The sequence below is a fragment of the Chenopodium album genome, chromosome 1 (genome assembly GCF_948465745.1).
Source record: "Chenopodium album chromosome 1, dcCheAlbu1.1, whole genome shotgun sequence".
In the NCBI taxonomy this organism is placed as follows: domain Eukaryota; kingdom Viridiplantae; phylum Streptophyta; class Magnoliopsida; order Caryophyllales; family Amaranthaceae; genus Chenopodium; species Chenopodium album.
The window spans coordinates 86141348-86159905 of record NC_137834.1 but is presented as its reverse complement, the minus strand read 5'-3'; the positions used below and the strand labels follow the sequence as shown (position 1 = coordinate 86159905).

The window sequence follows — 18558 nt, the reverse complement described above, 5'->3', positions numbered from 1 at the left end:
TATTGGAAATTTCTGTTCTACGACCTTTTCCTTTTTCCCCCAATTGTATTTTCTCTCTCTTCTTTTTTCTTCAGACTTCATTAATGGCGTCGTCTTCTTAGCCCTAATTTCTCCAATCAGCCGACTTTTCTGTCTAATTGATCGTTGTTTTCAAGCTTATTTCTTGGAGATTTTGATTGTATAACTTGTAAGTTGTTGAATTTTTTACTTAATTTTCCGTTTGATTGAAGAAGAACAAATTGTTTTTGATGCATTTTTGTGCTGGTGTTTATTCGTTAGTTTAATGAAATGGAAGTCTGAGGAACTATGAATTTCTGGAAATAATATTACTTTTGTTTGAATTGTTGAAATTTGATGATTATTGCTTGATTTTTTTGGCGGCAGTTATGTGTAGATGCTTATGTTAGTGATTTTTAGCTTGTAGGGGAAGCTGCTGTTTGTGCTCTTTGTATATACAATTAATTGGAGGATTTCGAGACGATTTTTGGGTGAATTTTTAGTTGATTCGAGGTTTTCTGTGGGTTGTAATCATATGTAGGGTAAATTGGGGAGGTGGAAAATCCCTCCTCTTTAATGGCAGAAGATGGTGTATGGGGTAGTGGATTATCGTCAGGGTTAGCGCTAATACTTAATGGTGAGGATAAGAAAGCGAATTGTCAAAAGAATCGTCTAGTTTCATATCATGATGATTTCGGGCACCAGTCATTGGAACGAACACTGGAATATATTTTCGATCTTCCTTCTCGATCAATAGGACCAGTGAGCGGTTCATTGGATGTTACTATAGTCCATTCTATTGTCAAACGTTTTCTTCTAAAGTTTCCGTCATCTCTGAGCTCTCAACTTCAGGATAGGGATGGTATCTCTATATTTGACCGTGGACATGGGCATGTTGTTTCTATTGATGAATCCAGTACATGTGGGGATTTGCGGAAAGTTAGTCCTCCTTTGCTCTTGGAAAGTCTAGCTATTTTTAGCAGTGCCAGAGCAAATGCATGTGTGTGGGAAGGCAAATGGATGTATGAAGTGATGCTAGAAACTGCTGGGATACAGCAGCTTGGTTGGGCAACAATCTATTGCCCTTTCACTGATCGTATGGGTGTGGGTGATGCTGAGGATTCTTATGCATTTGATGGTAAAAGGGTTAAAAAATGGAACGAGGAGGATGAGGGATATGGTCAGCCATGGGTCGTCGGTGATGTTATAGGATGTTGCATAGACTTGGATGAGGATAGGATACTTTTTTACAGGAATGGTATTTCACTCGGGGTTGCATTTGCCGGCATTCGGAAGATGAATCCTGGTCTAGGTTACTTTCCTGCAGTCTCCTTATCGCAGGGTGAAAGGTGTGATCTGAATTTTGGCGCGCGGCCCTTTAAGTACCCAATTGAAGGTTTCCTTCCCCTACAAAATCCTCCACCTGCAACTTCACGTGCCTCCCAGCTGTTGCAATGCTTATCAAGGTTGTTGGAAATAGAACGCATGGAAAGGGCCAAGTTCACTTCCGTTGATAAATTGAGAAGGTTGCAGAGGTTTGTTCCACTGGATGACATCTTTCACCCTGTTGCTGATGCAATATGTGATGAATTCTTCTCTATACTGGACGGAGATGATAGGAGCTTGGAGTATATAGCATGGGGTCCATTATTGTCATTTCTATTGGATATATACGGTCTTCATTTACCACATGATCATCGGAGCTTAGACAAAGTCGTTGACGTGTTTCTAAAATTTAGAAGCTCAAGCTTGCTGTTTCAGCATGTAATTGGTGCCCTTTCTTACAGTTGCAAAACAGCTTCATTAGTTTTAACTGAGTGCCCATATTCAGGACCATATCCATATCTTGCCCTGGCTTGCCATTTGTTGAGAAGAGAGGAGTTGATGGTGCTCTGGTGGAAGTCATCTGAGTTCGAGTTTCTCCTTGAAGGTTTTTTGTCATGGAAAAGTCCTAACAAGCATGATCTTCAATTGATGATGCCTTCTGTTTGGTGGCCTAATTCATGCGAGGATGTTTCTCATGAAAGCAGTATGATGCTAACCACTACAGCTCTGTCAGATGCAATATGCAAGGTATTGTAATTATATTAGATGCCCCCCACAATGCGTTCACTCCTTATTGCTACTTTTCTCTACCCCTTTATATTTGTCATGTGTTGGATTTTCCTGCAAAGCTGTAATTTGAGATTTTTCCACATGAAGAGTAGCTGTGAACTTTCAAGAAGTAATGGATGTATTATTGCTCATTAATTGTCGGGGATGGCTAATTTATATATGTTGTGTTTATGCTGCTTGCAGATTGAGGAGAAGCACCGAGATCTCTGTTGCCTGGTTATCCAGTTCATTCCACCTGTGACACCTCCTCAGTTTCCTGGTTCAGTTTTTAGGAAGTTCCTGCAGAACCTTTTATTGAAAATTGGAGGAGCAGACCGTAACATGACCCCTCCTGGGGTTCTTGGAAACACCGTCCTTGTTTCCTTGTATGCTGTTATCCTTCATTATCTTTCAGAAGGTTTTCCTATGGCAGAAATTTGTGGATGGTCTAAGGGCCACAGAGATGATGCTAAAGAGGTAGTTGGTTTTCTACATAGGGGTGGTCAGCTCAGTTTTCCAATTGAGTTGTTTGTGAAAAATGATCCTATGAGGATTGACATTCCCAGAATTGGAGGATCTTTTAACAATTTGTTAGAACTGCATTCCGTTCTTGACCGGGAGTCTGAAGTAATTTCTTGGGAAGAAGGTTGCATGGATGATAAAGACACTAGAGTAACACATTTTACAAGGCAGAAGCCATGTTGCTGTTCTAGCTATGATGTTGATTTCACAAGAATCTACCGTGATCCAATTAGATTTAGAGCCAAAGGTTCTCGTGGCCATAGCTCTTCAATTCCTGAGCGATCTGCTCATGTTGCTGCTGAATGCAGTACTGGAAGTTTAAATGAGGAAATTGAAGACAAGTCTAGTTCAAGTGAGCATCCTCACTCTCAGTTTGGGTATCGATCAGTGCAACCATCAAGAACAGTACCTGAAGGAAGTAACATCTCTTCAGCCACATTGAGAGAGGAGGAACTTCTTGATGTTATGCTATTTTTGTACCATGTAGGGGTCTCTCCAAATTTGAGGCAGGTGAGTCCAGTGGTTGTTTTTTTAATTGGTAGTGTATTTTGGTTTTCAAATTACTCCTCGAATTTTTTTTTTTTTTTTTAGCAATAGATCTACAGAAGTGTAGCATTTTAGATCATGGGATCCTTTTATTTATTTATTTTTTTATATTGATCTTTATTTTTCTTAAAAGAAAGCTATATGTGTGAGGAAAAAACTAATAGTTGCTTTTGGAAACTGCCAAAAGCCTTTAGCCTATATGCTGGCTTCTGAACCTCAAGTACAGTATGTTGCCAATGCCAATCCATTTTTTTTTTCTTTCTTTCTGGAGGCTAGCAACATAGCATCCGTTTTTCCCATATGTGCATAGTGTGTTAATTTGGAAAGTCATTGTTGCTTGTGGTGCTTGAGATGTGGGATTTTGGATCATCCAAAATTCATCTTAGTTAAGGAAGGTATAAAATATGGAGTAATTGATATTGTGATTTCAGGATACAGAAAAAAAAAAATTTTAGACATGGATATGTTGATTGTAGACTCTCAACTTTGGCTCAAAGGAATGATATGCATACTATTATTTTTTCCTTAGATGTGGGTGGAGTGATGTGCACCTGTGATGATGTGTACTGAATTCTTCCCTTTTTCTTTCCTTTAAATTATATATATATATATATATATATATATTTTTTTTTTTTTTTCCTCTGTTCTCTTATTCCTTCCTGCCTCTTATCACACATTTTCATATATCTGATGAACACTATTACATCGATTATTTATTTGAGTGTCTTGATCTGATGGGCATGGGTTCTTGGCTATTATCCTAAACGTATGTTTTGAAAATATGTTTGATGCATCCATGTTGAACTCTTGAAATGAGCTACACAAGTAACATAGGTGGCTTAAGCATGACGGATATATGCGACTTATTCATTTGGAAGTATCTAAGATGTTTGTATATTAGAAAAGGTGGGTCTTTTGTTGGCTATAATCTGCAGTAGACACTTCTGTGTTAACCTGCATAGTTTAGTACAGGGATATTTTGTAGTACGTACACATTTGGCCGTTGGTGGAAGTCAAAGAGTACAATTTGGAAGACAAATGAGGCTAGAAATTATCTAGACATATACTTTGATTCATTTTTTTTTTTTCCTAGAAGAATGTGGGTATGAGATGTACAACTGTTCTTATGCCCCTTCGCTTGATATGCATGTGAATTTGACATGCCTTATATGGTTAAGCTTACACTCTGAGTCTTCCTGAAGTAGATTGATGTGTTTCTTCTGGTATACACCCTATACCGCTATACGTCTATAGACTATTGTTAAGTTTGATTTTTGACTTTGGGCTGGATTACTGTTGGCCTGATGATTGTTTTTATTCTTGAGTACAGGAGTTGAAAATCATGTATCCATGAATATATTTCAAGTTTGAGCTTTATATTCGAATTTTTCCAACCATGCACTGGCTGTGCTTTCAGATGTTATTTTACTTAGTTGCATTTGTGGCACATTTGTCTATCCATCTTTCATTACTTAGGATGACAATTCTTTCTTTTGTGTAGGCATCATACTACATGTCACATCAATCACAGTCGATATCACTGTTGGAAGAAACAGATAGGCAAATAAAAGAAAGACCATGCCATGAGCAACAAAAACGGCTAAAAGAGGCGCGGAATATTTACAGGGAGGAAGTTATTGACTGCGTAAGGCACTCTACATGGTAAGAATTTTTTGATGTGACTTCTACTATTGCTTGTCTTGACAAATCAATCTTATTTTAGCAAGATGTGATGATGTCATAATACGTGGTATAACCTTACTGAACAGTTTAAACTAAAACTCTGTAATCTATTTATAAGTTTTCCAGGTCTTGTATTATTACTGCCAGGAGAGTTGTTGATCAAACTAGTAGAAAACATTGCTAAGAACAAAAACAGTAACTGCAGTGCTTTGCTAGGATGGTTAATCCAATAATGACAATGAAAATGGTTAGCTGAAGTAAACCATAATATGTGGGTAAGATTGAAGAACTGTGAAGACTTTGTAAAGTTAATAGTAACATTAAAAATCTTGAATTGAAGGCATGATTAAACATTCACGAGGCAGGGTTGGAATTAACTAGAACATCAAAAGCTCTAGGGCATATATGTAATATGCTAAAATTTTAAGTTGATAACTACGTAGTGGTAATTCTAACGATGATTACTTCCTCAACCTTTCATTTGTTTTTTTTGCAATTTGTTGAGGTGATCCCTTACAAGTTACATCTGATTATTCCCATTACAGGATGGTTGCTTCCTATTATTATGTGAGATTTGCATCTTATCTTCAATAGATGTTATTAGGGCGCCTTTCTATCTTTCACCTAGTTACTATATTCTTGATTACTTCTGATGAACTCATGTACTTGTATGAGTTGTATTGTATCCGCTTAATGGCCAAAAGCTGACCATTGAAGTACAATTAGTCAGGGATTCATGTCTGAATATCTTCCAGATGTTCTAGACTTATTATTGGTGTCTGACGTGATCTCATTGAACTTATTAAAACTGTTGTTACTTCATACCTATCCGACATAGGTAATACAGGGTAAATTGGCCTGGTAATTTGGATTGATGGTTGAATTGAACTGGTTTTATCTTCTTTGGACTTGCAATTTATTTTATATATGGGGGTTTTATTGTTAAAATAAATATCAATTTCATGATTAATTATTTGAATCCTGTTTACTTTTTCTTGAAAGTATTATCATAGGTGTGAAAAGTAGATTAGCTTTTCTTTTGTTGAATATGCTTGGAAGCTTATCCTAGTGATTTTTCTTTTGTTGGTAGATTTGTCAGTTAAAGTGAGAGCTTTTTTGTGGCCCTTTTGCTTGATGCACTGTATTATGTGATTATGCCAACAGGTATCGTATCTCTCTATTATCTCGATGGAAACAAAGAGGAATGTATGCTGCTTGTATGTGGATTGTGCAATTGCTTCTTGTGGTCAGCAAAGATGACACCTTGTTCAGTTTTGTTCCTGAATTCTATCTAGAAGCTCTGGTAAATTGCCTCCTTTATCTTTTCTTGCATTATTATTGGGCAAATGGTTTGCCACATTTAATAGTTGTACATGTTTCTCTCTCTCTCTTCCTTTTTTTTTTGGCTTTTTAAGATACAGAAATTGGGCCAATGATACTGTGTTCTGAGGTATAAAGTCCCTGAAAGTTCAATAATTTTTTAGTGTAAAACCTACTTGGTATATCTTTTAGCAGAAGCCCTGGAAAGTTTAAATTTAATTACCAAGTAAGGATATATTTTAGGTTCCTTTCCAGATTTCAGATCTTGTGAAAAGGATAAGCATATGTGCGAGTTATGTTAAGCTCATCTCAAACATTTATTGGATTTCAACAAACTATTGGAGGAGTGTGGTTGAAACTTGAGAGATGGTGGTCCTTGTCCCACATTTCTTTTCAGTTTGGTTGTGGATGTCTTGAGTTTTGATTTTGAGAATGAGTAATTAAATGGTTGTGTAAAGGTCTATGTGGGAGTTGATTGTTGTTTGTCATTTTAAATTTCCAGGCTCTATTTGATTCTTTCTGATGTTACGAGGAAGTTTAGGAGTGTATTGCCTTAATTGTAAATCTCTTAGTGTATATACTTTGATATGATTGGGCTAATGTAGATTCTGGTAGTAGAAGTGTTTTTGCCTTGGTCAGTTGTAGATGAAGAGAGTTCATTGGATGGATTGGGTTCTGTGATCTTAAGATTGAATGGGCTTAGATTTTGGCAATGGTAGCTGTTCCAATTACAGCCCAATTCTATCTTGCGTCTGTTGATTGAAAGCTGCTATTGACTGGAACAGAATGGATGGGTTTTATACCTACAATACTGGAGACACTATATTTGGATTATCTTGGAGATGGTTAACTTCAAATTTTGAAGCTTTATCTGTTGGTGTGTTTATACTGTGTTTTGGGAGTGGAGAGTTGGAGACTGGGGAGACTGTGTGCTATTACTTCCAAATTTTTGTCCAGGCTCAATTTTATGGCGTTAGCTTGTTGGGTTGTGCTGATGGAGTGGATATATAGTTCATTTGGAGGTTTCATATGTTCTATTTTGTAATAAAGAAGGAAGAAAATTCTCTGACATTCTCTCGTATGGTGCTTCATGAGTGTTGTGGTTGCAACTTAATAATATTCTTGGCATCTTCCTTTTTTGTCTTGTGCTTCAAGAGCTCTGGTGGATTGCCCTTGTCAGATCTTTGCTTGATTGGTGCACTTATAGATGGATGACTACTCGTCATCTTTGTTGATATTCTTTTTTCTTGTATAGTAATGACATAATCTCTTCAAAGAGGAGGATAAGAAGAGGTTTGTGTAATGGTGCAAAACCAACTAGAGAAAAGCAAGTTATGGGTCAACTATATAGTTGGCTGAGCCAATACAAGTGACTTTCATGCATAGATCACTCATATTCGATCTGAATGTTAAGGGACCAGAGTGAGGAAGTAGATTTTTGATAGGGCAACATTCTTTTAGGATTGTGAATGGTAATTGGAGAGCATCAATATTGTCATGGTCTGCCAGTCCCTCCACCCTCTTCGATGAAATAATCTTTCTTAAACTCTGGTTTTGTTTCATATATCTTATCGTATTAGTTATCTCATTAATTCAGATGTGGTCTACCTTTAAACTTTCTACAGAAATTATCCATACTCCCTTATTTGCAAGCTTGCATATGTTATGACCTGCAGATTGCAAGGCTTGCTAATGTTGCACATAGGGAGTATTGCATTTGGTTTGTTATCTGTAGTTTAAGTTTAATCTGGCAGGTATGTAGTAATCAGTTATCGATTTTTAACTACTCTTTTTTTTATGTTTCCTTGCAGGTTGATTGCTTTAACGTGTTACGAAAAAGTGATCCACCATTTGTCCCTTCTTCTATTTTTATCAAGCAAGGATTAACTTCATTTGTACGTCTCACCTTTTCCTCTTAAAATTTGGTTAAATTGGTGGTCCACGTTTTCTTTTGCAAGATTTTGAAATTATTGTCCCATCTCCTGTAATTGCCACTGTATACATAATTGACTGCATATTAATATTTTAGAGTCGTGTGGTATTTCAACTTAGCTACCTTCATCCCATAATAAATTTTACACTTGACATTTTGGAATGCCCTAACAATTTTTTTTTTTTTCTTTTCAACCGCCGTCCCATTAATAGGTTTTTTTTTTTTTTTTTTTTTTTTTTTTTTTTTTTTTTTTTTTTTCTCTCTAAGCTATGCTCTTGTGGCTGTTGAGCTTCTAAGGTGTGCACATGCTTTTTCAAAATTACAAGATGTGCCCTGCAACTTAAGGTGTTTATTCAATCGAACCCTCACGTTAATCCGACCTTAGTAGTTGTGTTAACCATTAAATACCCCACTTTGGAGAGAAATTTCACACCTAAATTGGGTAAGAATTATATAAGGGGATTAACATTAGCATTTTTTCCACATTATCTCATCCACCTTTTCTTCTTTCTTCTAAATGCAACCATTGATATTTCAAGCGCTTGTTGTACTTTTTTCTCATCTTTTTTTTTTTACTTCCTATTTTTTAAAAAAAATTACTTACGTCAGAGGGTACGGTTGATTAAACAACTTAAGTTGGAGGGCACAACTTTAAATTTTGAAAAAGCAAGGGTACACCTTAGTGACTTAACAAACTCAAGGGCATAGCTTAGAAAATACCTTTTTTAAAAAAAAATTCTCACTTGCATCCCAGCATCAGTTCTTCTTACCATCCAGTACTCAATATATATTTTACTTGTGGCAACTATTCTACGTCTCTTTGCTCAACCAAAGTGTAAAGAGACTGTGAGGGAGAATTGTTTTTGAAGTTGTATCTCCTCTGTCTATTTGTCATTGAATGAAGAGGGTGCAAATGCAACGAGTTGTTGAATGGAGGGAAATTTGGTGGACTATATTAACCAAAGCTTTCTTGGTTGGAAGGAGTTAGGAAGGATATGAAGCATATGGATTTGCATGAGAATGAGGTGTTTGATCATAAGAGATGGAGGAGGAAGATTTTTGTGGATGACTATACGGAATAATCATTTTTGGTTCATGTACCCGACCCCACTTATGGGATTAAGGCTTTGATTGATATTAACCGAAACTTTGATAAGGCTTGCTAATACCATGGTTCTATGTTAATTTACCAGACTTGGGAATAGGGCTTACATACCTGTGGTGACATGACACAACACTGAAACGGGTGCGAAATCTGGGCCTGATCCTCCATTGCCACTTGGACATGGCTGGCTGTGCAAGCCATAAGTAAGGTCAGAGATAGAGGCGGGGGAGGAAAAGAGTGTGGGGTGGGGGAGAAAGAGAGATCTCCCTGAGAAGGAGCTATCAGGCTTCATGAGAAGGAAATGATTGCTAATTTGGCTGCTTGTCCTTTTTGAATTTCTTTTTTTTTTCTTTGCTGCTTTTATTTCTCTTTCCTCTCCTTTTCATGCTGCTGCGCTGCTAAAAGTTTGTATGCTTTAGGTTTTGACCTCATCAAGACTAATAAATAATAGTTAGGCATTGGGTTGAGATCCATTGTAGTATTTCTGTCTGATTCCTTGTATTCTTTTCCGTTTTTTTGTTAATGTTGATCTAGCTGGTTGAAAGATTGGGGATGAGGCAACAGCATAGTTGGAAGGATCCCAGAACATCTAGACAAGAAAAGAATTAGAAGGGGCATGTTTGTTTAAGAATCTGTTAAAGGCTGTTCGTAAAACGTACTGTACAATAAGGTCATGTGGTATAACTTTAAATGAATTTTTGCATAGTTTCTCCTTTTATCTTAGAGAAGGGAGAAGAGAGCAAATTAGTTGTTAATGGATAAACTAGTGTTGGGGCTACTGGTCTAGTTAGGGGGATTCTTTGACTATGATTTGCCCGTCTTGCAGTGTGAAAGTGTCAGGTTTGTTGACTTTAGAACCACTGTTGATTTGGCAAATGCTTTAATAGAGTCTGAATTGGGATATGGTGCTGAGAAATGGGTGGTTTATTTATGGTTAAATGAAATCCTGAGAGTCCAATGTTTGAAGCTGCATTTTGCACCCTGATAGCATCCATTCTTTGTTTGCTTGAGAGGATTTTTTTTTTTTATATGTTGCAGATTATGGCCTTGTTTGGTAGTAAGCTTATTGGGGGTATATTAGCTTATTTGACTAACTTTAGCTGATTGACTAGTCAAACAAGCTAATACAAGTGTTTGGTAGTAAGCTTATTGAAAGAGCTTATTCCACTAAATAAGCTCTTTTTGAAAAAGCTCATTTTAGGAGCTTTTTCAATTAGCTTATTTATTAATTATTGTGAAATGACACTTATAACCTCATTTAATTTTAAATCCTATCTAAACTACCTACCCCACAATTAGCTTATTAGTCATTTCACATACTCAATCACCTTTAGGCTACCAGCTATTTACCAAACACTTTTATATAATCAGTTAATACAATAAGTTAGTCAAATCACTTAATAAAATCAGCTAGTCAAAATCAGTTAACTCAATCAGTTTCAGCTTTCAGCTTTCTCCCAAACAGGGCCTATATGTTGCTAATGATAAGTTTAATCATTGAAGAAAAGTGTGCTATTTGTGGGGCCACTTATCTCATAATTCTTGTAGCTTATGCCACCCTATATGTCTATCATTCCCTTTCTACCAAGTATAATGGAGATATAGAATTTGGTGCACATGTTGAATTGTCTCTCAATGCAGTTGCAATACATGTGCAGTATTTGAACATGTATCTGAAGTATGTGCTATTTGATCTTTGATCAGGTTACATTTGTCGTCACCCATTTTAATGATCCCCGTATATCGAGTGCTGATATAAAAGACGTGCTTCTCCAATCTATATCGGCATTAGTACAGTACAAAGAATATTTGGTTTCTTTTGAAACCAATCATGCAGCCACCCACAAGATGCCAAAAGCCTTGTTATCAGCTTTTGATAACAGGTCCTGGATTCCAGTGACTAACATTCTTTTAAGGTTGTGCAAGGGTTTTGGTTTTGGTTCTTCAAAACATGGGGAGACATCATCTTCTTCAGTAGTTTTCCAGGTAAAAAAAGTTAAACCCTTATTCAGTCTTGCTTATTTTACATCCCAAGCCCTCTTTGTTGTGCACAGTTCTTTTGACTGACCCATATATTCTCTATGGATACTTGAAACTTGTGAAGAGATTGTTGCGTGATGTGTGTGCTGAAGATGAAGAACTATTTGCTGCTTTCTTGAATCGCTTATTCAATACCTTGAGTTGGACAATGACTGAGTTTTCTATTTCTATTCGAGAAATGCAAGAAAAGAACCATGTAAGCCTTTTATTTTAAATTCTCAGTTTAAGTTTATACGGAGTAGTAAGCTGTTTCTTTTTGTGTTTTTTGATTATGCATACATTGCTAATTTGACAACCTATATATTTGAACTTTTTAACTTTTTATTTTAATTTTATTATTATACTAAAACAACAACAAATCCTTAGTCCCAAATGATTGGGGTCGGCTAACATGAATTGTTACAAGGAACCGCCGAACCGTCCGATATTGATTATTTATACTCTAATATTAATTTATTTTTTGATTTTCCGATTGGTTATTTTCTAAAAAATCTTTTTAGGTTTTGGAGTTCCGGGAGAGAAAATGCGGTGCAGTTTTTGATTTGTCTTGCAAACTTGCTCGTATCCTGGAGTTCTGTACGCATGAGATCCCTCAAGCATTTCTTTTAGGAAATGATATGCATCTCCAAAGGTTGACCGAGTTAGTCATCTTTACACTTAATCAGATGACATCAGCAACTGATTCTGAGTTTTTTGATTGGTAAGCTTCCAAATTCTTTTGCTGATGTGTGTCTGAAGACTTTCAACTGCTAGTATTAATGGCATTATTTTTAATTAATTTAACTGCTCATCAATCATCATTAGATATCTAGATGCACTCCTTTAATCTCTATCCTGTGTGATTGGCTGATTTGGCTCTGATAACGTGCATTAATTTTGTGATCACCTATTTTAACCTTGCTGTTGTATACTACGTATTAGGCTTATATACTAGTATGCTGTGATTGCTACCACTTTACAACGTAAAGGCCAATTAGAAAACAGCACAATCAATTTGTAACTTAGGAATCCTTGTACTAAGATGATCGAGGTCAATTTTTGGGCAGACTCTTGAGAATTTTTTAACCCAAGGGCTTCACTTAGGATCAATCTGTGAGCTTTGTCATTGAAACATCATTGTTGTTCAATTTAATGTGGTTTGTAATGGCCTATTTAAATGAGCATAATGATTTGCTTCTGTTAATTTATCAGCTTCTTATTATTTTTGGCATCTTTGTTCTCCAGGTCAGTTAAACGACATGGTCAGTCTCCGGAGAAAATAAATCGGGGTATGATATTGGCTCCCCTTGTTGGCATCATAGTGAATTTGGTTGAAGCCAGTACAGAAGTTGAATCTAGTGAGCAGAATGATATCATCGAAGTTTTGGCTAAGATGGACTGCCCAGCAACTGTTCTTTTTGGCCTTCAGTATATGTTGGGGTTCAACTGGGTTAGTTTTTGTCCTTCACTCTATCTAGCCTAGAAATCTTGTTGCATGTCATTAATCTTCACTTGGCCATTTTATCTCCTGATTGATCCAGCTTTGTTTAACTGTTAATACATAATGTTGTCTCTATATACGTGCATAATGTGCTAGAATCTTTTTGGATACAGTGCCCTCTTATGAGCAGCTCCAATTAGGTGCATGTGTGCTGATGGTATCATAAGCTCATAATACCGTTGAGACCTGTGAATGTTGACTTGCCAATTTCCATGCTTGTAATAATCTCGATTATTGAATTAAGGCTTTAAGAAAAGGTGTTGTCAGAAAGCCTGAATTACTGCTTAGGAATTAGGATCATTGTTTTGAGGTTGCAACATGATCTCATGTGTATCTCTTGGCTATCTTTTTATTGAAATCTCCTGATTTGTTGTGTTGTGATTTTCACTCTGCCCTTGTATATTGGCAGGCTGGTTTTTCAAAGGGGAATGTTCACTTTGCTAAGTTGAGGCAGCTTGAGGAGTTCTTAACCTGTCTTATTAGCCGTATGGGGTCCCGAGATTTGGAGACTTCTGCTTTCTTGCAAGAATCAGAATTCGATGACAGTATGTGCTGTATCTGCTATACTTATGTGGCTGATGCCCAGTTTGTTCCTTGTTTACACCAATCGTGCTATGGGTGCATTACTCGACATCTCTTGAATTGTCAAAGATGCTTCTTTTGTAATGCCATAGTCGTTGAAGTCATCAAGGATGAAACAAGAACTATTTAAATATCAAGTTTACAGTTCTAGTTTATTAATTTTTTTGTTCTTCGAGATTTGCACTGGTTCTATTATTGTCAGTTGATCTCAGCCTGGTGCCAGCCGCTTTTTTGCAACCTAAGTAGCCTCAACAACATTGAAGCTATTTTAAGCGCGCAAAAGCTGAAGACCTAAAATGTCCTAGGAAGGGGCAACACCAGAGAAGGAAGTATTAAAAGGGAGCAGGGAGGAAAATAATATATTCTTCGTAAGTAGTATAGAAATTTTAGTTCGGTTCTCAGTATGTAAATATGCATTTAGGGTCAAGGATGGCCATGGACAGTGAAGAAAACCATGGATATGGGAAATTTTTGTAGAGACTGTTGAGGGCATTATTATGTAAATACGAAATGGAATGGGAATAAAAATTCGGAGCTGTTTGTGACTCTGTCAATCTAATGGAAACAGTCCAACAGTGTAGTGCTTCGCCTATTGTTTCTTATTTTTTTGTTCACCTCATGGTTCAAAAATCAGAATGCGAGAGCTCCAAATGAGCAGAATATATAGCCTGGGTGTATCGAGAGCTGGATACGCCATGGTGTATAATGAAAACCAAGCAAGGGGACCTAAACAATTGTTTTGTTTTTGCAAAAAGATTTACTTGTATACTGTATACTTGATACAAGGGTAAGGGATATAAAACTGTAACGTAGTTGCATAGACATCCATTTTGTTTGCTCCTTTATTCACCTTTTGTATGTTCCATTTTTCTTTGGAAGTTCTACATAAAAAATGATCTTGAGGACTAAACAACTAAACTTCTACACCTACTCAATACTAGTTAAATTTCCCTAAAATTTTTAAAGCCTTATTCTATAGTGTTGTTGAGATTTGAGAATACCTTAAACAAGATATTAAAATTTGAAAGTAAATTCTTCAAACATTAATATTCGTGGTATTTTGGAAGTTTATACTTTACATAGATTGGAAAATCCTTGACACGAACCTGACCTGAAATCATTTCCAGAAATATGAACACATTAACAACATGAACATAAATCAACCATAACCCAATTTAATAAATTTGTTACTCAATACGATTTCACACTCTTACTATCAAATAATTATACTTCGTATTTAATTTGATACGTACTTCATCCATAATCGACACGAAACTAAACACAAACAATACAATACCCATACTCATTTTCCTAACTTATGTATAAACATAAACCCAAGTGCCGTGAGCAGTTGAGCTGATTGTTGAGTGAGTGAAGAAGTGATGTTCTCAGCATTAAATTTGCGGGCATCAACCCCTGCAATCCACCGTTTCAAAGTCGCCGGAAACCTAACTTTATCGCAACCTCCGCCGTCTTCTCTCCGTCTCCCGACTCGCCGCTTCACCGTACTTTCCGTTCAATCGCCGGAAAATGTGGCTTCCTCTGAACCGTCGATTTCTTCCGAATTCATCTCCTCCGTTGGATCCCCTTCTCTTCAACTCCCTCATTCTACTCTCACGCATCGTCACATTACCGTCTTGAACATCCTCGCTTGTGCGGTATCACTTTTTTCTTACTAACATTTTTTTTTTTTTAATTTTATTTATAAATTGAATGTTGATTTTTGCATAATCTTAATTGCTTGAGAAATATGAGTTCAATTGAATTTAGTTTAATGTTATTGAGTTCAACATCTTGAATTTTTTTATTTTAGCAAATTGCTGTGATAGAAAAAGAAAAGATAAAGTTCCTACTTTGTAATTTGTACTTGTATATATTAGCAATTAGGTCAATTGTTTTGGGTGTGTTTGACATCGTTGTGAGTTTTCAAGTAGACGGGATTCGATTCCAGGACTTGGGTATCGACTTTAACCAATTAAACTAGTTGACATTTACACGTAATTCAAGATTATGAAACTAGCAGTTGGTTGTTTAGTTGTTATTTTTTGGAAAATTGATAGGATTAGTATGAGTATGACTAATTTTATGTTCATTTTACAGCCTATATCATACTTAGGTACTGTAATGTTTAATGTCTAGAAACCAAGAGCTGAAACATTGAAACTTCTTAAGGTAATTTTAGATTTTTGTTTTTCTGTTTACAGGTTGCTATATCAACGACTTGGCTATTCTGCTCGGCAATTCCCACACTTTTGGTTTGTGCATTCTATCTACATTGGATTCTATTAGTTTCTGTTGGATTAATTGTCTTTGGTTTAATTCCCCGGCCCCCGGAATTGACTGATTTTACTGAAAAAAAGGAATTTTGAGGCGGTTTTGAATTGTGAATTACGTTCTTTTGTATCCATTAATTTTGATTGGGAGCGGATTTAGGAATTTGGATGGGATCATAATTTAGTGATTTGACATAAACACTCTGATTCTATATATCTATAGAAGGATAACATTGTGAAGAATGGGGATGATGCATTATGGGGATTTTGGGGGTATGGAACTGGGGGGATTAAGGAGATACGTGCTAATAGATATTGGCAGCAATGTTTCATGCTTAGAGACATTTCGTCTATGCCCTTGCACAAGAGGGTGTGTGGATAATGGTTATTAATTGAAGGATTGTTAGTTCATTGTCCAAATACAGGCACTAAAACCCTATGAGCTGTAAATTTTTAGTAATATCACATAGGGTATGGGGAACTTGAAGGGCTAAATTGATGCTTTCTTTGTTGTCGCCCTTTATTACATGTTTAAGGGTTTCAAGCAAATTGATTCTTATACAAATCAACTATGTATTTGGATGTCTAATTAGAGGAAAGGGGAGGAGAGGGAGAGTGATGGATCTAATTTCCTTTATTTGGATATGGAACAGAGGAAACAAAGGTAAATAGAAACTAAATAGTTATTATATTGTGAACACCAAATCCCTCAAAAGTTGAAAAAAATTATAATGTTTTTGGTTAGAAGAAAGAAGGTAATAGTTAGGGGGAAGGGAGTTGTAATCTTCTTTTAATTTTTTACCTAAATTGGAAAGAAAATGAATGCCTTTTATTCCTTTTCCTTCTCTTCCCCATTTCCATGACAAACAAGGGAATTTGAATATTCCTCATTTCCACTCATCCCTTACATATATTGTTAAGAGGAGAAGGCAGGAAAACTTTGCCTTTTCCTCACCCAAGCCTTTTCTTCCCTCCACCATTGCTATCCAAATGCATAATTCCTCCATAAAAATGTCATTTTGCAAGCACACTTATACGCCTTTTCCTTCGCACGTGATATAAATTGGAATTCAGAAGAGATGTGAATAGCAATATATTACTACAATGCGGAAACAAAAACTAAAACTTATAACTGGCACTATTTTTGAAAAATATTTTCTAGGATTGAACAATGTCCGGACAAGTGTAAGATTTTTCTTAAGTAAGTATGTGGGGCATTATCTTGTGCCCTTAAAATGGAGCTGAGGCCATAGTATAAGGAGATTTGTACCATTACTATTTTTATTCTATTATTAGATGCTTTAAGGCTTAGTTATGACATTTTGAGTTGGCATATTTCTCAAGGTTTTCACATATTTTCAAAAATGCTTGGTTTTGCTTTGTCATGTTCAAGGCCTTCAAGAGAGCAGCTGAATCGTTGGAGAAGCTATTAGATGTCACGAGAGAAGAGCTTCCAGACACAATGGCAGCAGTTCGCTTGTCTGGAATGGAGATCAGTGACTTAACTATGGAGCTAAGTGATTTGGGGTAAGATGTTTTTTAGCATGTGCTCTTTAAGTCTTTTTGAATAGTCTTTCAAAGTGTTTGAAGAACATTAGACCTTCCTTAATAGTAATTAGTGAGCTTAAATTTATTTATGATGCTTACTAATAGCTCTTCATGTCTAACTGTTTAAAATTTAGAAGAAAATTCAATTTCCATCAGAATTTAAGATTCTATTATTCTGTAGTTATAGGAGCTATCTTAATTGTTATAGTTGAATCTCTGAACTGGTGTTTGTTATAGTTTATCTGATAATTCAAATTAGAGAGTCAATATATCATTAAAGGAATTGTATTTAGCTAATTCCATGTTAAGATGTTAGCAAGTAGTTCCTAATAACATTGACCTAGTTAAGAACAAATAAAAGATTGATACCAACTCGAACTTATAGTTTGAGGCCGAAGATATATTGTGAAGCTGATATATAAAGCTTCATCATGATAATACATCTGAGACTTGATTGATTAGTTGGTTCTTTTCTTTTGGGAACTTTCTGTACATGCTGAAGGGTCATATGATATGATGTATTGCAGGCAGGAAATAACACAAGGTGTTAAACGGTCTACTCGTGCTGTACATGTCGCAGAGGAAAAAATGCGTCAATTTGCAAACATGACATCAACAGGTTAGCTATTATAATCTCAGGAATCATGCTGAACTAAAACACTGTGCCTTCCATATTATCCTGAACTTGGAATTTTCACTTCATCTTCACTTCATTAGCACCAATGCAGATAGTCAGCACCAGAGCAACATCAATAGTTGAGCCCGCGTTAGCTAAATCTGCAAGAGGCATGCGAGAGGGCATTGTAAAGGGTCGTTCAATGATCCAAATGTTATTTGCTCTCACTGGATTTTCTAGGTCGGTCGTCAAATTTCTTTCAAATAGATCTAGGCTTAGATCCTTGAATAAATAATTTTGATGATAAGAGCAGTAAGAATGTAAGATTCATTTTCACTTTTGTACATATGAATAGATTTCATTGATGCTAGGTAGCAAAGCATCACTTGCCAAAGATTCAGTGTTGTATCTTTTATGTTTATGGCAATCGCTCTTAACAAATGAAAAAAAAAAAAAAAAAAAAAAAATCTATTGGTAGCTAGTTGGGCAACTACTAGCGGGCCGAATGTCCTAAATACCCTTCACCTTGCTAACGACAACAAAACACCGTGTTAAATGCACCGTCCATATTTTTCTCATAATTAATCGAATCTTTACGAGAGTATACATTGTTAGATAGACAAATTTTCATAGTTAGGTCTATATAGTAAATGTACCTACTTTAGATGATTGTGGTCCTTGTGGACTGTGTGGTTGCTCACATTAGCAATAAAAGATACACGCTCAATGAAAGATGTACAATTATACATCGTGAGTTTTTTTTTTTTTTTTTCCTTAGAAAATTTACTATACATCGAGGGTCATTTTTTTTTAATCAAA

At 36.0% G+C, this 18558-nt stretch overlaps 2 protein-coding genes across 4 annotated transcripts; both read left to right on the top strand.

Moving 5' to 3' along the window:
* On the top strand, nucleotides 1-13887 carry LOC145560155 (E3 ubiquitin-protein ligase RKP-like). 2 transcript variants are annotated; one of them, XM_081621425.1, is made up of 11 exons: nucleotides 1-187; nucleotides 425-2070; nucleotides 2296-3123; nucleotides 4661-4821; nucleotides 6007-6145; nucleotides 7974-8057; nucleotides 10905-11186; nucleotides 11305-11436; nucleotides 11741-11940; nucleotides 12465-12669; nucleotides 13130-13887. In XM_081621425.1, the coding sequence occupies exons 2-11, from the start codon at nucleotides 574-576 to the stop codon at nucleotides 13430-13432; spliced, it is 3831 nt and encodes a 1276-aa protein (XP_081477551.1). In that variant the 5' UTR covers nucleotides 1-187; nucleotides 425-573; the 3' UTR covers nucleotides 13433-13887. The 2 variants fall into 2 exon arrangements, with proteins under 2 accessions (XP_081477551.1, XP_081477547.1); XM_081621421.1 differs by having other exon boundaries at nucleotides 418-2070.
* A 646-nt stretch (nucleotides 13888-14533) lies between these two features.
* Nucleotides 14534-18083, top strand: LOC145560135 (uncharacterized). 2 transcript variants are annotated; one of them, XM_081621399.1, is made up of 5 exons: nucleotides 14534-14960; nucleotides 15507-15557; nucleotides 16969-17102; nucleotides 17651-17742; nucleotides 17841-18083. In XM_081621399.1, the coding sequence occupies exons 1-5, from the start codon at nucleotides 14685-14687 to the stop codon at nucleotides 18032-18034; spliced, it is 747 nt and encodes a 248-aa protein (XP_081477525.1). In that variant the 5' UTR covers nucleotides 14534-14684; the 3' UTR covers nucleotides 18035-18083. The 2 variants fall into 2 exon arrangements, with proteins under 2 accessions (XP_081477525.1, XP_081477531.1); XM_081621405.1 differs by having other exon boundaries at nucleotides 14537-14960; nucleotides 17852-18083.
* The last annotated feature ends 475 nt before the right edge of the window (nucleotides 18084-18558 follow it).

Excerpts from the sequence above, each read along its gene's own strand:
- LOC145560155 (XM_081621425.1), top strand. The coding sequence starts at position 574 with ATGGCAGAAGATGGTGTATGGGGTAGTGGATTATCGTCAGGGTTAGCG. Across the intron at positions 8,058-10,904 it reads AGCAAGGATTAACTTCATTT|GTTACATTTGTCGTCACCCA; the intron begins GTACGTCTCACC and ends ATCTTTGATCAG. Across the intron at positions 11,437-11,740 it reads AAATGCAAGAAAAGAACCAT|GTTTTGGAGTTCCGGGAGAG; the intron begins GTAAGCCTTTTA and ends AAATCTTTTTAG.
- LOC145560135 (XM_081621399.1), top strand. The coding sequence starts at position 14,685 with ATGTTCTCAGCATTAAATTTGCGGGCATCAACCCCTGCAATCCACCGT. Across the intron at positions 15,558-16,968 it reads CGGCAATTCCCACACTTTTG|GCCTTCAAGAGAGCAGCTGA; the intron begins GTTTGTGCATTC and ends GTCATGTTCAAG. Across the intron at positions 17,103-17,650 it reads ATGGAGCTAAGTGATTTGGG|GCAGGAAATAACACAAGGTG; the intron begins GTAAGATGTTTT and ends GATGTATTGCAG.